At 38.5% G+C, this 17,554-nt stretch overlaps 1 protein-coding gene across 3 annotated transcripts in view; it reads right to left on the bottom strand.

Annotated features, from left to right (window-relative positions):
- The window catches only part of RNF121 (ring finger protein 121), an 82,690-nt gene that overhangs the window by 33,830 nt on the left and 31,306 nt on the right, over positions 1-17,554 (bottom strand). For all 3 annotated transcript variants that reach the window (XM_049651741.1, XM_049651751.1, XM_049651732.1), the window contains exon 3: positions 14,648-14,789. In XM_049651741.1, the coding sequence (XP_049507698.1) occupies positions 14,648-14,789 (142 nt within the window). The remainder of the gene's footprint in view (positions 1-14,647; positions 14,790-17,554) is intronic.

Below are 17,554 nucleotides of genomic sequence, written 5' to 3'. Positions count from 1 at the left end.
CAAAAAGAAATAACAAGGAATGTGAAAAAAAAAAAAGGGAAGCCTGGTGCACTGTAACTAGGTGCAGCCACTGTGGAAAACAGTGTGGAGGGTCCTAAAATAATTTAAAATAGAAATACCACATGATCCAGTGATTCCACTATTGGTTTCTCACCCACCCACCCCCTAAAAAAGAAACCAGTAATTTGAAAAGATAAGTGCAACATCTAAGTTTATTGCAGCATTATTCACAGCAGTTAAGATATAGAAGCAACTTAAGTGTCCAGTGATAGACAAATGAATAAAGGAGATGCACTGTGTGGTGTGTGTTTAATATTATGCAGCCATTCAAAAATAATGAACCCTTACCATTTGTGACAACATGGATGGACCTTGAGGGTATCATGCTTAGTGAAATAAGTCAGAGAAAGACAAATACCATATAATTTCACTTACATGTGGAATCTAAAAAAACAAAACAAATGAACAAACAAAAAAGAAAGAGACTCATAAATAATAAATACAGAGAATAAACTGGTGGTTGCCAGAGGAGAGAAGAATGGGGGGATGGGTAAAATAGATGAAGGGGATTAACAGGTACAAACTTTCAGTTATAAAAATAAATAAGTCAGGAGATTGAAAAGTAGAACAGGGGCACCTGGGTGGCTCAGTCGTTTAATGGGCCAACTCTCGATTTTGCCAAGGTCATGATCTCACAGTTCTGGAACTGAGCTCCATGTCAGGTTCTCTGATGACAACACGGAGCCTGGTTAGGATTCTCTCTCTCTCTCTCTCTCTCTCTCTCTCTCCCTCTCCCTCTCCCTCTCCCTCTCCCTCTCCCTCTCCCTCTTTCTGCTCCTCCCCATCTTGCACACATGCTCTGTCTCTTTTTCTCTCTCTCAAAATATATAAATAAACTTAGAGGCACCTGGGTAGCTCAGTCAGTTAAGCGACTGACTCCTGCTTTCGGCTAGGGTCGTGATTTCACAGTTTGTGAGATCAAGCCCCACATCAGGCTCTGTGCTGACAGTGTGGAGCCTCCTTGGGATTCACTGTCTCCCCCTCTCTGCCCCTCCCCCACTTGCATGCTTGCTCTCTCTCTCTCTCTCTTTCTCTCTCTCAAAATAAACATTTATAAATAAATAAAAGTACAACACAGGGAATACAGTTAATAAGATTGTAATAATTTGTATGGTGACACTTACTAAATATACTTATCATGATAAGCACTGTGTAATGTATGCAATTGTCGAATGACTATGTTGAACACCTGAAAATAATATAACATTCTGTATCAACCATACTTCAATAAAAATTTTAAGGTAATTGAAATATCAAATATAAAAACTAGTCAATATACGAACAATTGATAGAAGAAACCAAATGACTAGTAAGAAAAAAACACTCAACCTCACTAATAAAGAAATGATTAATTAGATATTTTTACCCTATTAGATTGACAAAGATTATTAAAAATACTGATGATTCCCTATATTCTCTTTAATACTGGGTAACAGCACCATTAACTTCTATTGGTGGGACTGTAAATTGCTATAACTTTTTGGGAAGGCAATCCAACAAGATCCATTAATAATTAAAATGTGTCTATCTTTTGACTAGGCAATTCCATTTCTAGGAATTCATTTTCAGAAATGCTTACACAGCTATGCATATTATATATGTAAAAAGTTTATCATGTATATTGTTATATACGTAAGATACATATGTAAGATAAAATGTATATGTAATAAGTGAATTGTAACTGTGATAAACTTAATTAAAAGGTGTCTATCAGCAGAGGTAGGTTAAAATTTTTTTAAAAATCTATTTAAAAGAGGGCTACCTGGGTGGTTCAGTCGGTTGAGCTCCAGACTTTGGCTCAGGTCATGATCTCACAGTTTGTGAGTTCACGCCCCACATCGGGCTCACTACTGTCAGTGCATAGACCACTTCAGATTCTCTGTTCCCCTCTCTCTCTGCCCCTCCTCCACTTGCGCTCCCTCTCTCAAAAATAAATAAACATAAAAAAAAAAAAAACTATTTAAAAGAATACTATCAGCCTGGGTAGCTCAGTTGGTTGAGTGCCCGACTTTGGCTCAGGTCATTATCTCGTGGTTCGCAAGCTGAAGCCCCACATTGGGCTCTGTGCTGACAGCTCAGAGCCTGGAGCCTGCTTCAGATTCTCTGTCTTTGTCTCTCTCTGCTCCTCCCCTGCTCACACTGTCTTTCTAGCTCTCTCAAAAATAAACATTAAAAAAATTTTTTTTAATTGCCTGTCTTTAAAAAAAAAAAAGAATACCATGCATTACTAATTTAAGTGGATGACATGCTAATATAGATAGGTATTTGAGAGACAGTATTAGGTGAAAATATTGCAGAACCTAATGGATGTCATAAACATTATATGCATAGAAAAAATCTATAAACATAAAGTGTTAATAGCAGTTCTCTCTGGACACTTTCGATTTCTATGTCACATATATATTGTTTGGATTTTTTATAACACGTAGAACATTTATAATCGGAACAAAACCAAAATAAAAACAGAACAAAACCTCACCCTGCCTCTAGACAGCTTGGTTTTATCCTCTAAGAACAAAACAGGCCTTCATCTTTTTTGATAATTAGATAGGATACAGATTTTACAGCTGAGAGGGAAAACTTAAAAGAAGCCCAGTCGGCTATTCCATAAAAAGAAAAATAAAATCACAAAAATCCCTTACTCAACATCCCTGACAGGAGGTTGTCTAAACCCTCCCAAAACATATAGCCTGTGGGACACCTGGGAGGCTTAGTTGGTTGAGCATACAACTCTTGATTTCAGCTCAGATCACAATCCTAGGGTTGTGGGATTGAGTCCCATGTAGGGCTCAGCATGGCGCTTGCTTAAGATTTTCTCTCTCAGGGCACCTGGGTGGCTCAGTCAGTTAAGCAGCCGACTTGGGCTCAGGTCATGATCTCAAAGTTCGTGGGTTCAAGCCCCGCATCGGGCTCTGTGCTGACAGCTCAGAGCCTGGAACCTGCTTCAGATTCTGTGTCTCCCTCTCTGCCCCTCCCCTGCTTGCACTCTGTCTCTCAAAAATGAGTTAAAAAAAAAAAAAAAGTTTGGGGCGCCTGGGTGGCTCAGTCGGTTAAGCGGCCAATTTCGGCTCAGGTCATGATCTCACGGTCCGTTGAGTTCGACCCCGACATCGGGCTCTGTGCTGCCAGCTCAGAGCCTGGACCCTGTTTCAGATTCTGTGTCTCCCTCTCTCTGACCCTCCCCTGTTCATGCTCTGTCTCTCCCTGTCTCAAAAATAAATAAAACGTTAAAAAAAAAAAATTAAAAAAAAAAAAGTTTAAAAAAATTAAAATAAAAAAAAAAAAGATTTTCTCTCCCTCTACCCCTCTCCCAACTCGCGTGCACTCTTACCACCCTCTAAAAAAAATTAAAAAAACAAAAAACAAAACAACAAAAAAAGCCCATACAGCTGCTTGTGGTAGGAAAATCATTCCTTTCTAAGACAGTTCATTTTACTGTGGAACAGCTCCCACTGCTGGAAAAAAAAATTTTTTTTTAAGTAGGCTCCACACCCAAAGTGGAGCCTAATACAGAACTTGAATTCATGGCCCTGAGATCAAGACCTGAACTAATAAGAGTCAGACCCTTAACCAACTGAGCCATCCAGGTGCCCCGAAAAATTTTAAATAATATTTAGCTGATATCTACATTCCTAAAAACTCATTACATAGCTTTAATCTGGGCCTTTGGAATTACATAAAATAACAACAGAAAAATATGTTAAAGCTTGAAAAGACTTTAGCAATCATGTACTCTTAACTACTCACTTTAAAGATGAAACACGGGCATGAGGAAACAGAGGCTTAGAGTAATGTGCCCATGGTCCAGTGCTAATTAACAACAGCGTTAGAAATAGATCTTATATCACCTGACTCCCACTTCAAGGCATTTTAAACTATGCCAAAATTCTATTGTTCAAAAAGCAAAAGAAGGTAACAGTTCCTAACTCATCCTATGAGGCCAGCATTACCTTGGTATCAAAGGAAGACAAACACATGAAGGGACACACACATGACAATAAAATTACAAACTAACATCCCTCACGAAGATAGAGATAAAAATTCTTAACAAAATACTAGCAAACTGAATGCTGCAGCATATGAAAAGGATTATACACCATGACCAAGTGGGATTTATACCAAGAATGCACCACATGATCTTCTCAACTGATGTAGAAAAAGAATCTGAGAAATCCAACACTCATTCATGATAAAAACACTCAACAAACTAGAAACAGAAGGGAACTTACTCATTATGATAAAGGGCACTTACGAAATACCCACAGCTCACACATTTAAAGATTAAGGACTAAAAGCTTTCCCTCTGAAGGGCACCTGGGTGGCTCAATTAAGTATCCAACTCTTGATTTTGGTTCAGGTCATGATCTCATGGTTCACTACGCCTGACAGGGCAAAGCCTGTTTGGGATTCTCTCTCTCACTCTCTATGCCCCTCCCCTGCTCATGCACACATGCTTTCTCTTTCTCTCTCTCAAAATAAATAAATAAACATTAAAAAAAAAAAAAACTTTCCCTCTAAGATCAGGAAAAAGAGAAGGATGCCCATTTCACCACTGCTATTCAACATTGTACTGGAAGTTCTATCCAGAGCAATTAAGCAAGATAAGAAAAAAAAATCCAACTGGAAAAGAAGAAGTCATATATAGAAAATCCTAACAAATCCCCAAAAAACTATTAAAATTAATAAACAAATTCAGCCAAGTTGCAAGACACAAAATCAACACACAACACACAACAGCCAGCTATATTTCTATATATTAACAATGAATACAAAAAGAAAATTAAGAAAACAATTCCAATCACAATAGTATCCAAAACAAAATATTAGGAATACATTTAACAAAGGAGGTACAAAACTTATATGTTGGAAACCACAAAACAATGAAATTAAGGAGGATCTAAATACATAAAAAGACAATTCATAGTCACAAATGGCAATACTCCCCAAACTAATCTACAGATTCAGTTGCAATCCTTATCAAAATCACAACTCCTTTTTTGCAGAAATGGCAAAACTCATCTTAAAAATTAATAAGAAATTTCAAGGGACACAATAATCAAAACAATCTGGAAGAAGAACAAATTAAGAGGACTCACACTTCCCAATTTCAGAACTTACCAGGTTGCTATAGTAATCAAAAGTGTGGTGCTGAGACTTCCAGGGAAGATGGAATAGAAAGATCCCAAGCTCACCTCATCCCACAGATACAACTACATAAAACCCTGATCAGTGTAAATAACCCAGAATGATCCAAAGACTGGCAGAATGGACTCTCCAGAGCTACATGTAGAGAAGAGGCCACATTGAACAGGGTAGGAAGGGTGGAGACAAGGTAGGGAGCTAAATGGACCTATGGGATTATCCATTGGGATGAACAGACGCAGGGAGCCCAGAGCGGGGAGAGAAACAGATCCTCACACCAAGCACCGCAGGCATGGAGAACCTGCATAGGGAAGATGAATCCCTGTAACATTTGGTTTTGAAAATCAGAGGGTCCTACTCTCGTGAGTTCTTACAACCAGCCACGCTTAACACCTGGAACTTTAAAAATCAGAGGGCTCAGCAGAGCCAGGAGGGGGATAGGAAACCGAGTCCCTGCCCTTAAAGAGACAGCACAACAAACAGCCCTGCAGAAATATAGCACAGAAGTAGCAATTTGAAAAACACCTGTGGTATACAGGAAGGAGATTTATTTATTAATCTCAGAGTACTTGCTAGAGGGCAGGGATCTTTAGGAGACTTCTTCAGGAACAAAGGAGCTTGCTGGCACCATTTCTCTCCTCCACCCTCTAGACTAGACACATAGATACCTGCAGGAACCAGCACAGTGGCCAAAACTCACTCAACTTGCTAACTGCGGCCCCTGTCCTGTGCTCTCTTGTGGACATGCGCCTTTCAGCCAGGCCTCAGGTCTAGGTCCCCTCCCACAGCAAAACTATGTGGGCCTTGCTGGCATCTTGTACTTCACCTCATGTTCTCCTGAGGAAATGCCCCCATCCAGTACTTCCCTGGCTGGATCCCATCCCAAGCAGTGCTATAAGCTCAGCAGTGTACAAGCAGGCCCAACAAGAGTGAGCACCACTCCAAAGTGATTCCTGCCTCAGAGAGAGGGGAAGATAACTATATGTACCAGTCCAACTGCAACCCAAACAGTGGGCTGAGGGCAGACATTTGGTCTGACTGCAGGTCCCGCTTATCAACAAAAGCTTCTCAGGGGACAGCACAGAGAAAGCACCCTGCAGTTTGGTGCTACTACATCTCTGGCAAATGCTTCGTCTGACTCACCTCAAACCAAAGGCAGCCCCAGACTGGCCCACTAACACAGAGACCAAACCCTGCCCAAAACAGGCCAAGAGACCCATTGCAGACGACTGGACTAAAGACAAATGTGGCCTAGCCACAATAGTGTGGTGCATGCAACATACACTGGAGACACTCCTGAAGCAACAGGTTTTGGTGAACAGGGGACACTGCACTGCACGGTACTCCAGAACCTCTTCATCATGAAGCCACTACTTGATCTCTTCAAGATCAAGAGATATAGCTGACTTTTCTAACACACAGAAACAGACACAGAGAGTTAGACAAAAGAAAGAGGAGACCAAAGAATATGTCTCAAATGAAAGAAAAAGACAAAATCACAGCAAAAGAGCTAAATGCAGTGGAGATAAGTAATATGTCTGATAATTTACAGTAATGGTCATAAAGATACTCATTGGACTTGAGAAAGAGTGGAGATGTCAGTGAGACCCTTAACAAAAAAATAGAAAACATAAAAAAAGAACTATTAGAGATGAAGAACTCAATAGCTGATATTAAAATATACTAGATGGAGTAAATAGTAGACTAGAGGAAACAGAAGAATGTATTAGCAACCTGGAGGAGAGAGTGTTGGAAAGCAATCAAGCTGGGCAGGAGAGTAGGAAAAAAAAAAATTAACAGACTTAAGAAATTCAGCAACACCTTCAAGTATAATAACATTTTCACTCTAGGGATCTCATAGGGAGAAGAGACAGAAAAGGGGACAGAAAATTTATTTCAGCTATTTAATAATAGCTGAAAATTTCCCATACCTGGGGAAGGAACAGAAATCCAGATACAGGAGGCACAGACATCCCCCAACAAAACCAAGAGAAGAAGGTCCACAACCAAGACACATAGCAATTAAGATAGCAAAAAGTAGTGATAAAGAGAGAATTTAAAAGCACCAAGAGAAAATAGTTACATACAAGGGAAACCTAAGGCTATCAGCTGATTTTTCAGCACACACTTCGTAGGCCAGGAAGGAATGGCATGATATATTCATAGTACTGGAAGAAAGAAAGGAAAAAAAAAAAAAAAAAAAAAAAAACACCTTGCAAATGAGAATATCTAGCGAAGCTATCATTCAGAATAAAATGAGAGATAAAGACTTTCCTACACAAACAAAAGTTAAAGAAACTCATCACCGCTAAACCAGCCCTACAACAAAAGTTAAAGAGGATTCTTTGAGTAGAAAGGAAAGACCATAAGAAAAAATAAGAAAAGTAGGAAACACAAAAGTAATAAAATTAATACATCTATAAAAATCAGTCAGTGGATTCACAAAATAAAAGGATATACAGTATGACACCATATACCTAAAATGTGGGGGGGAGGAGGAATAAAGAATGGGTTGAAACTTAAGCGACCATCAACTTAACTTAGACTGCTATATGCATAAGATGTTATATATAAACCTAATGGTACCACAAATCAAAAACCAATAATAGATATGCAAAAAATTAAGAGAAAGGAATCCAAGAATATCACTAAAGAAAGCCAACAAGTCATAAGAGAAAAGAACAAGAGAAGAAAGGAACAGAGAGGAAGTACAAAAACAACCATAAAACAAGTAATAAGTGTTGATGAGAATGTGGAGAAAAAGGAACCCTTGCACACTGTTGGTGGGAAGGCAAACTGGTGTAGCCACTGTGGAAAACACAATGGAAGTTTCTCAAAAAGTTAAAAATAGAATTACTATATGATCCAGTAATTCCACCCCTGAGTATTTACCCAAAGAATACAAAACACTAATTTAAAAAGATATACCCAGGGGTGCCTGGTTGGCTCAGTCAGTTAAGTGTCTGACTCAGGGTTTTGGATCAGGTCATGGTCTCACGATTCATGGGATCAAACCCTGTGTCAGGCTCCGCACTGACAACATGAGGCCTGCTTGGGATTCTCTCTCTCCCTCTCTGCTCCTCTTCTGCTTGTGCATTTTCTCATTCTCTCTCAAAATAAATAAACTTTAAAAAAAATGGTATATGCGCCACTATGTTTATTGCAGCATTATTTACAATAGCCACATTGTGGAAGCAGCTCTAGTGTTGATCAAAAGATGAATAAAGAAGATGTGGTGTACACACACACACACACACACACACACACACAGGAATATTACTCAACCATAAAAAAAGAATGGGACCCTGCCATTTGCAACAACATCGATGGATCTAGAGAGTATAATGCTAAGTGAGATAAGTCAGTTTTAGAATGATAAATATCATATGATTTCCTGGATATCCATATGCAAAAACATGAAGTTAGACCCTTACCTCATACTATTTACAAAAACTCAAAAGAGACCAAAGAGCTAAAAGTATAAAACTCTTCAAAAAGCACATAAAGATAAAAGCTTACTTAGTAATCTTGGATTTGGCAATGGATTCTTAGATATAACACTAAAAGCACAAGCAACAAAATAAAAAAATAGGTTTAATGGAGCACCTAGTGGCCAGTCAGTTAAGCATCCGACTTTGGCTCAAGTCATGATCTCATGGTTTGTGAGTTCAAACCCTATATTGGGCTCTATGCTGACAGCTCAGAGCCTGGAGCCTGCATCAGATTCTGTGTCTCCCCCTTTCTCCCTGCCCCTCCCCTGCTTGCACTCTGTCCCTCTCTGTCTCTCTTAAAAATAAACAAAAAAATAGACTTAAGGGTGCAAACTTGGAACAAGCAGTAAATAAACCACAGAGATCTAATGCAAAGTATAATGCATATGGATAACAATATTGTAATATAATCATCAAACCTGCTAAGAGATCAACCTTATTATTTCAACCACTAAAAACAAGGATAATTACATGATGTGATAGAGATGCTAAATGTTGTTATAATAGGAATCATATTACAATAGATAAATGTATCAATTAACATGTTGAACACCTTAAATGTAACCAATATTACATGTCAAATATATTCATTCAAAAAGGAAAAATAAATAAATTGGACATCAAACTTTAAAATGTTTATGCATCAAAGGGCACTATCAAAACAGTAAAAATGCAACCCACAGAATGGGAGAAAATTTTATAAATAACATATCTAATAACGGTCTAGTATACAAACTATATAAAGAACTCTTACAACTCAATAATAAAAAGACAAAAAGGAAAAACAAAAACCCAGTTAAAAATAGGCAAAGAGATTTCTCCATGGCAGATATACATGTGGCCAATAAATACATCAAATTATCCTCAACATCATTTGTCATTAGGGAAACACAAATCAAACCACAATGAGATACTACTTCATGCCCACTGGGGTGACTATAATAAAAACGAAAAAAGAAAAAAGAAAAGAAAAGAAAAAAGAACAAGTGTTGTGAGAATGTGGAGAAACTGGTTGGCTCAGTCGGTTAAGCACTTGACTCTTGATAACTGCTCAGATCCTGATCTCACAGTTTGTGGAATTCAGCCCTGTATTGGACTCTGTGGAGTCTGCTTGGGATTCTTTACCCCTCTCTGCTCCTCCCCCACTCAAAATAAGTAAATACACTTTAAAAAAAAAAAAAAAAAGAAAAGAATGTGGAGGAATTGGAACCCAATGCACTGTGGGTTAGAATGTTAAATGGTATAGCTGCTATGGAAAAACGTTTGGCAGTTCTCAAAAAGTTAAATAGTTCTACTCCAGGGTATACCCTGCACTTCTACTCCAGCAATTCTACTGCGGGGGCATACCCAAGAATTGAATACAGGTGTTCAAATAAAAGTTTATAATGAATGCTTGTAGCAACACTATTCACAATAGCCAAAGGGTAGAAAGAACCCAAATGTCTATCAAACGATGAACGGATAAACAAAATGTGGCATGCCCATACAATAGAATATTATTCAGCCATAAAAAGGAATAAAGTACTGATACTAGAACATTGTTGAACCTTGAAACTATTATGCTATATGAAAGGAACCAGACAAAAAGCTACATATTGTATAATTCCATTTGTATGAATATCCAGAATAGGCAAATACATAGAAAACAGATTAGTGGTTGCCAGGGCCTGGTGGGAGGGGGAAATAGGACGTGATTGCTTAATGGATATGGGGTTTCCTTTTGGGGTAATGCAAATGCTCTAGAACTAATAGCAGCAATGGCTGCCCAACACTGTGGATGTACTAAAAACCACTGAATTATATACTTTAAAATGGTTAGAACAGTGAATTTTGTTATATGAAATTATTCTCAACAAAAATACAATTCTATCCCTCTTCTATATGAAATAGTATCTGAAAACATTTTTATGTCTTGAGCTCTTCTCTTAGGAGTGAAAGCAACAATAGCCACTAACAACATTAGCTTTAGAGTTTACAAAACACTTTACAGTACAATTTTATATAATTTTCACAACCTATGAGGTAGCTATCACTCCAACTTAGAGATAAGAAAAACAGGCTCAGAGAGATAGAAAATCATAGAGCTAAGAAGTGAGAGAGCCAAAAAAAATAAAATAAATAAAATAAAATAAAATAAAGAAGTGAGAGAGCTTACTACTCAAGTCAGACTGGGATGGCTCCATTTTATTAACTGCCTCCATGGCAGACAGCTCCAACTTCTGATAAGCTTGAAAAAGGACAGGAGATGTCACTGTGTACAACGTTCTTGGGCAATTTTCTTCTTCCAAAGTTAGTATTTATTTATTTTTTTTTTTTACTATTTTTTTAAGTTTATTTATTTTGAGAGAGAGAGAGAGTGGATGCGAGCTGGGAAGGGGCAGAGAGGGAAAGAGATTCCCAAGCAGGCTCTGCACTGTCAGCACACAGCTAAATGTGGGGCTCGAACCCACAAACCATGAGATCATGACCTGAGCTGAAATAAAAATCAGACCCTTAACCAACGGAGCCACCCAGGAACCCCCAAAGTTAGTATTTTAATTAAAGCAGTAAGAATATCCACTGTACAAAAGTTAATAAAAGTTTTTTAAAAAACAATCTAGATTACTGTGTAACAGCAGCATAAAGCAGGACATTGCAGATTTCCTTTTCTAATTTTTGAAAAATAAGGGTTTAAGTTTCTCAGTTCAAGATATTTTATTTTTTTAAATTTTTTCAATGTTTTTATTATTTTTATTTTTGAGAGAGACAGAGTGCGAGCAGGGAAGGGGCAGAGAGGGAGGAAGACACAGAATCGGAAGCAGGCTCCAGGCTCTGAGCTGTCAGCACAGAGCCTGATGCAGGGCTTGAACTCACAAACCGCGAGATCATGACCTGAGCCAAAATCAGATGCTTAACTGACTGAGCCACCCAGGCACCCCCAAGATGTTTTATAATGTTAGCAGGTCGCTCACCAGTGACGTTCAGTTTACAAGGTATGGCAGTAATGAGATAACTGTGCATGTTCCTTATACAAATGACTTCGTTAAATTAGTCACATTGCCTTTAAGGATTAACTAATGAATGACATCAGTGGTTTTCTAACACTGGTGAGTCCTATGTTTGTTCCTGAGAAGCAGAGAGTTACCCAACCCTGTATCAAGCAGAGCAGCCTCTTAATTGTTTTCTATACTGGGTTGTTCCTTAAGATATTATTTGAAGACAGGATTCCACAGCTTTTAAAAAAAAGTACTTACTGAAAACCACTATAGTACATACATGTATTCTCACTTCCTTTAGAGGTTTTCAAAAATCTCTGCAGATTAGCCAGCATTATATAATTAAGATTATCTTTAAATAGCAGCATAGAAATACCAAGGGGGTTTTCATTCTACACTTAGTTTATGAGTGGTCTTATTTTTCCCGGCTCATTTCAACCAACTTGGTAATCCCCATTTTATAGAGAAGGCACTATAATCATACACTGACAAACAAGTGACTTGTCTCAGGTATCAGGGCAAAGTATGACCAGTGTCTAGACATGGAGCCACACCTAGGTGGCTTAGCCTGCTGGATGGTCTCCAGTTCAAAAAGCCTTGGTGTCATGTGGTCACTTAATGCACTGTGACCTGAAGGTACAGATGTCTGTATTTGTGGTACATGTAACACTTGAGCTGGCTATAGGCCAGTAAGGTTCAGAACCTGTGTCTGTTCAAGGGCAAAGATTAGCCTCTCTTCCTTCTATGCTCTAGGTGACCCCTCAGTTCCCTGGTTGCTTTTTGCTTCAAGCAACCTATAGTACAGCAGAAATTATGAAACAGGAAATAAAAGACCTGGATTGAAATCCTGGCTCTATTAGTATTCCCTTCATGCGTCAATTCTCTGGGCCTCAGTTTGTTCATGGTACTTACCTTATGGGCTATTAGGAGGATTAAATGAGATAGAGCAGTTCATATCATGTGAGCTACAGACCCCTGGGCATGTCTGGCCATATTACCAGAGGTATGAAAAAGCATATAATTGAGCAAAAGAACCATTAGGTATTAAGATTAAAAACCCTGGAGTAAAATTGTTTGGGTTCAAATAATGGTTTTATCACTAGATCAAGTTACTTAGCCTTTGTCTCAGTTCCTCATTTGTAAATGGAGAAAAAATTACCTTACTGAATTATTATGGGGATTAGCTAAATCTATGCACCTAAAATACTTAGAATGTGGCTGGCATAGTAAGAATTCAATAAATACTAGCTATTGTTACTATTATATATGTGATTGTATGTTCTTTACAAAGTATTATCATATGGGTGTTTGCCAAGTTTTTATGTTAAAAAAGGGTTGCCCATGAAAAGATTACAAACTTCTAAGAAAAAAATCCAGTACACTACACCTGCCATGTCCTAATCCACAGTAGTTAAATCTATGATTTTAATCTTTTCAAACTTATTGAGACTTGTTTTGTGGTGTAACATCTGTCCTATCCTGTAGTACAGTCAATGTGCCCTTGAGAAGAGTATGTATTCTGCTGTTGCTGGTTAGAGTGTGCCCTTTGGGTCTCTTAGGTCTAATTAGTTTTTAATGCTGCTCAAGTCCACTATTAAGTATTGATATTCTATTTGGTTGCTCTTTCCATTACCAAAAGTAAGGTACTGAACTCTTCAACAACTATTGTACAACTGTCCATCTCTCCCTTCAATTCTGTCAATTTTTGCTTCACATATGTTGGGGCTCCTTTGTTAGGTATGTATGTGTTTATAATTATTGTATCTTCTTGTTGGATTGAACCTTTTATCGATATATAATGTCTTCTATGTCTTGTAAATTTTTTTGATTTAAAGTCTGTTGGTCTGATATTTAATAGCCACCCCAGCTCTCTTTTGATTATCATGTGCATGGAATATCTTTCTCCATCCCTTTACGTTTAATATCTGTGTCTTATGAGTCTCTCATGGTTGTTTTTTTTTTTTAATGTTTATTTATTTATTTTTTGAGAAAGAGAAAGAGAGAGGGAGGTAGGGAGGGAGAGGAAGAGAAAACACAAGCGGGGCAGGGGCAGAGAGAGAGGAAGACACAGAATCTGAAGCAGACTCCAGGTTCTGAGTTGTCAGTGCAGAGCCTGACCCGGGGCTCAAACTCACAAACTGTGAGATCATGACCTGAGCCGAAGTTGGATGCTTAACCGACCGAGCCACCCAGGCACCCGGTTTGTTTTTGTTTTTGTTTTTTTTAAGTTTATTTATTTATTTTGAGAGAGAGATAGCATGCACATATGAGCAGGGGAGGGGCAGAGGGAGAGGGAGAGAGAGAGAATCCTAAGCAGGCTCTGCACTGTAAGCACAGAGCCTGATGTAGGGCTCAATCTCACAATGAGATCATGACCTGAGCCAAAATCAAACGTCGGACACATAATTGACTCTTATTATACCACCCAGGCACCCCTCTCATGGGGTTTTTAAACCAGTCTGCCAATCTCTGCCTTTTAATAGAAGAATTTAAACCATTTAAAGTAATTACCAATAAGGGAGGGTTTCCTTCTGCCATTCAGCTATACATTTTCTATATGTTTTACATGTTTTGTTCTTCATTTCCTCAATTATTACTTTTTTTTTTTTTTTTTTAAATCTAAATCCTACCTGTAATATTTACTCGGAGGCTTGGTCTTCCCAATAAAGCGATCACCTCTCCCTCTATTTGAATAGTTTCTGATGAACACCTCCTCATGAATCTGTCCCAAAATGTTTACAAGGGAAGACCTACCTTTTCTGGCCATGGAAGTAGCCTTAGGTTCTATCCCTATTTTCACAATCTGGATTACTTGCCTCTTCAACACACATTTGCCATACACTCTTCACCATTCATATATAAAGTTTATTACTATTGTCCATTCCCCACCTATATGTGGCCTGGGTTAGGCTGGACCCCAGAATACTAAGGGTCTGTTGATGAATGTCATACAAAGAAGTGAGAGGCAAAGTAGCTTACATTGTAGGAGCGGGGGTGCCTCTGTTTCCACTGTACCAGAAGCAGCTGGGCCACCACCAAAGTAGCGATGAGGATGAGGACCATTTCAGCGTGCATGGCTTCATGGCCACGGTGCTTGGCATGCATGCGTGCGTGCTCAACCCTGAAAGCCAAACAGATGAGGTAAGGCAGGTCAGGGATGGTGTGATGGTAAAATAGCAATGCTTTCCAGGGACATCCCACCATCCCATAGCTCAGAACATATTCTTGTGCTTTGCAGCTGCAAGGTACTGTACAAATTAGAGAATAGAAAAATACACATCTTAGAGAACAGGCATTGGGGGATAGAACCAGAGCTCTGTGGGCCCCAGTCAAAAATTCAGCTACTGGAGTTAAAGGTGGGTTGTCTGCTGCCCACCTGCAAGAGCAGAAACAGCTGACACCTTTCCTGTAGGAAAGAGGTCCCAGGTGAAGCCTGTAGTCACTGCCCATTTCAGTCCTATTTCAACCTGTCACTGGAAGGAGAAAGTAACCCAGAGAAAAGGTTATAGCTATAAAGTCTCATAATCTTACTCAGTGATATTATGACACCAATTAAGAAGTAATACTGCAGATGTGTACTAATTCCAGGGTTAAAGTCTTGCTTTATTTGTCCTACCCTCTCTGTCAGGACCAGGGATTCTGAAAGCTAGTTAATGCCTGAAAAATCTGGACTGCTTCAACTTTATACTAATTCAACAGTGACTACACCATCAGTGTCCACAGGTAAATAGCCTCCTCAAGGGCTCAAGGAAGAGTACAACCGAAAACTCATATAATCTAAGACAGGCATTCTCTGGTCCAGAGGACTGGCAACAAGTGATTCCCTTGGCCAATATAGGCAAAGAGCTTCCTCTAAGAATGCAAAAGAGTCAATCCTACCATTCTGGGTCAGAGTCAGCCAACAGAGAGAAAAAAGGAAGGAGTTAGAAAACTAAATATAAATACAGCCTGTAGTCAGGAGCTTTTATGCAAATTCTCCATGCATGGGGATATTAGGGAGAGAGGGATAGGACAACATAAATGGTATCTTCATAGAGTTCCCAGGAGCAATGAGAGGCTATGCAAGAAGAACCCAATGGGATGAATTACATAAGAGATAAATGATAAAGCAAAGAGTTAATTGTACAATCTAGATGGTGGGTGTAAAGGTGTTTACTGTGTAATTCTTTCAATTTTTCTGAGATTTTTCATAATAAAATGTTAGGGAAGAAACATGGTAGGGGAGTGGGCAGCCAAATGTCAGCAGCCAGCCACAGCACCTAAGAGTTTATCCTAGGTGGGAGAATCTGACAAAAAGAAAATATGGAGTGTAAGTCAGAAAAACTTAGGTTCAGACATCCATGTGGCCTTGGCCAAGAAAATTCACATCTCTACATCACAATTTCTTCATTTGTCAAAAAGAGTCCATATCTTTGCTGCTTCCCTCATAGGGTTGTTGTGAGGATAAGCTAAACTAAAGGGCAAAGGGCATTTTAAAAACCTAAAGACTGTGGGGAGTTATAAAGATAACAAGACATAAATTTCTTATTCGCAGACAGTATATGACTGAATGGATGTACACAACAAAAAATCAAAGAAATATCTAGAAAATACTGGAGAAGATCTAGTTCAGGTTCCCGCCCAATGCAAACATTATCTTTATAATATTTGTTTGAATACTTCCACTGGCTGAGAACATCTGCCTCTTAAAGTAGTTAGGGAACTATGTGTCTGGCACATTGTAGGTGTTCACATGTGTTATGAAGAAATAAAATTCCAATGCTTTAAGGGCAGAAGTTCACTATACCACAATTATTAAAGCTGTCTCTGATAACGAGACAAAATATCTATCTATAGCTTCAATCCGTTGGACCTAATCTTATACTCTGGAACAACAAAGGATATTTTCACTCTTCTTACCCAGCGCTGCTCTTTCAAAGATTTGTCATGATCTTATTTAAAAACAAAAACAAAAACTATCCTCTTCCTACTATCACTTTTCTGTGCCCTTTTAAGCTAACAGTTCTTTTCAACACTATTCATATAATATAATGTGAAAACCATTAAACCTGGTTGCCTTCTTCTAGACATTATCTAGCTAAAGATCTTCTTAATATACAGTGTTTACAACAAAATCAATGTGGACTCAGTGAAGCAGAGCACGGTGGAACTATCACCACCCTAAAGCAGATAATATATTTTTAGAAACATCTTCCAAATTTTGGAATGTTTTGATAGCTGAGGTAAAAAACTAGTACATATTAAGCTTACAGTCACCTAAAATCTTGCTGGGTTTGTCATATAAGTTGGTATCTTTGCAATTCTCCATTTTTATAATCTAAATGAAGGGGGGTTTTGCACTATTAATAAAGTCTACATGGTTGATTTCAGCTCATTGGTCAGCTACCTTGTGAAGTTTGTGGGGTAAGCACTCTGAAAGTTCTTTACTGATGAGTAATCATGACAATATTTGTTGACTCACTCTGGTTACAAAACATGTTAGTAGCAGAGTTGAGATCAGAAGACACATCTCTCATTTTTCACCCAGAGCTCTCTGCCCTGTTCATGGATAATGATATTAATGATGATAATCAACACTTACTGGAAGCTTACCACATGCCAGGCATTGTTCTAAGATTTTCACATATATTAATCCCCACAACTACTCTATGCGGTACAGGTACTGTCGTAATCTTCATTGTGCAAACTGGTAAAATTAAGGTAGTAAGAAACTAAGTAACTTGCCGAAGACCGCACAGCTAGGAAATGGCAGAACTAGTAGTGTTCAAACCCAAATAAATGGTTTGGTGCAATTACCTATTTACTCCCCAGGACTGAAGGAGCTACTCAGGAGTAACCCAAGTACTGGGAAAGATCCCAAATGACCTGTCTTACTGGTCAAGAGTC

This window comes from Panthera uncia, chromosome D1, assembly GCF_023721935.1.
Source record: "Panthera uncia isolate 11264 chromosome D1, Puncia_PCG_1.0, whole genome shotgun sequence".
Taxonomy (NCBI): domain Eukaryota; kingdom Metazoa; phylum Chordata; class Mammalia; order Carnivora; family Felidae; genus Panthera; species Panthera uncia.
Note: the sequence above shows the minus strand (reverse complement) of the source record. Positions and strands in the feature narration are given on the sequence as shown.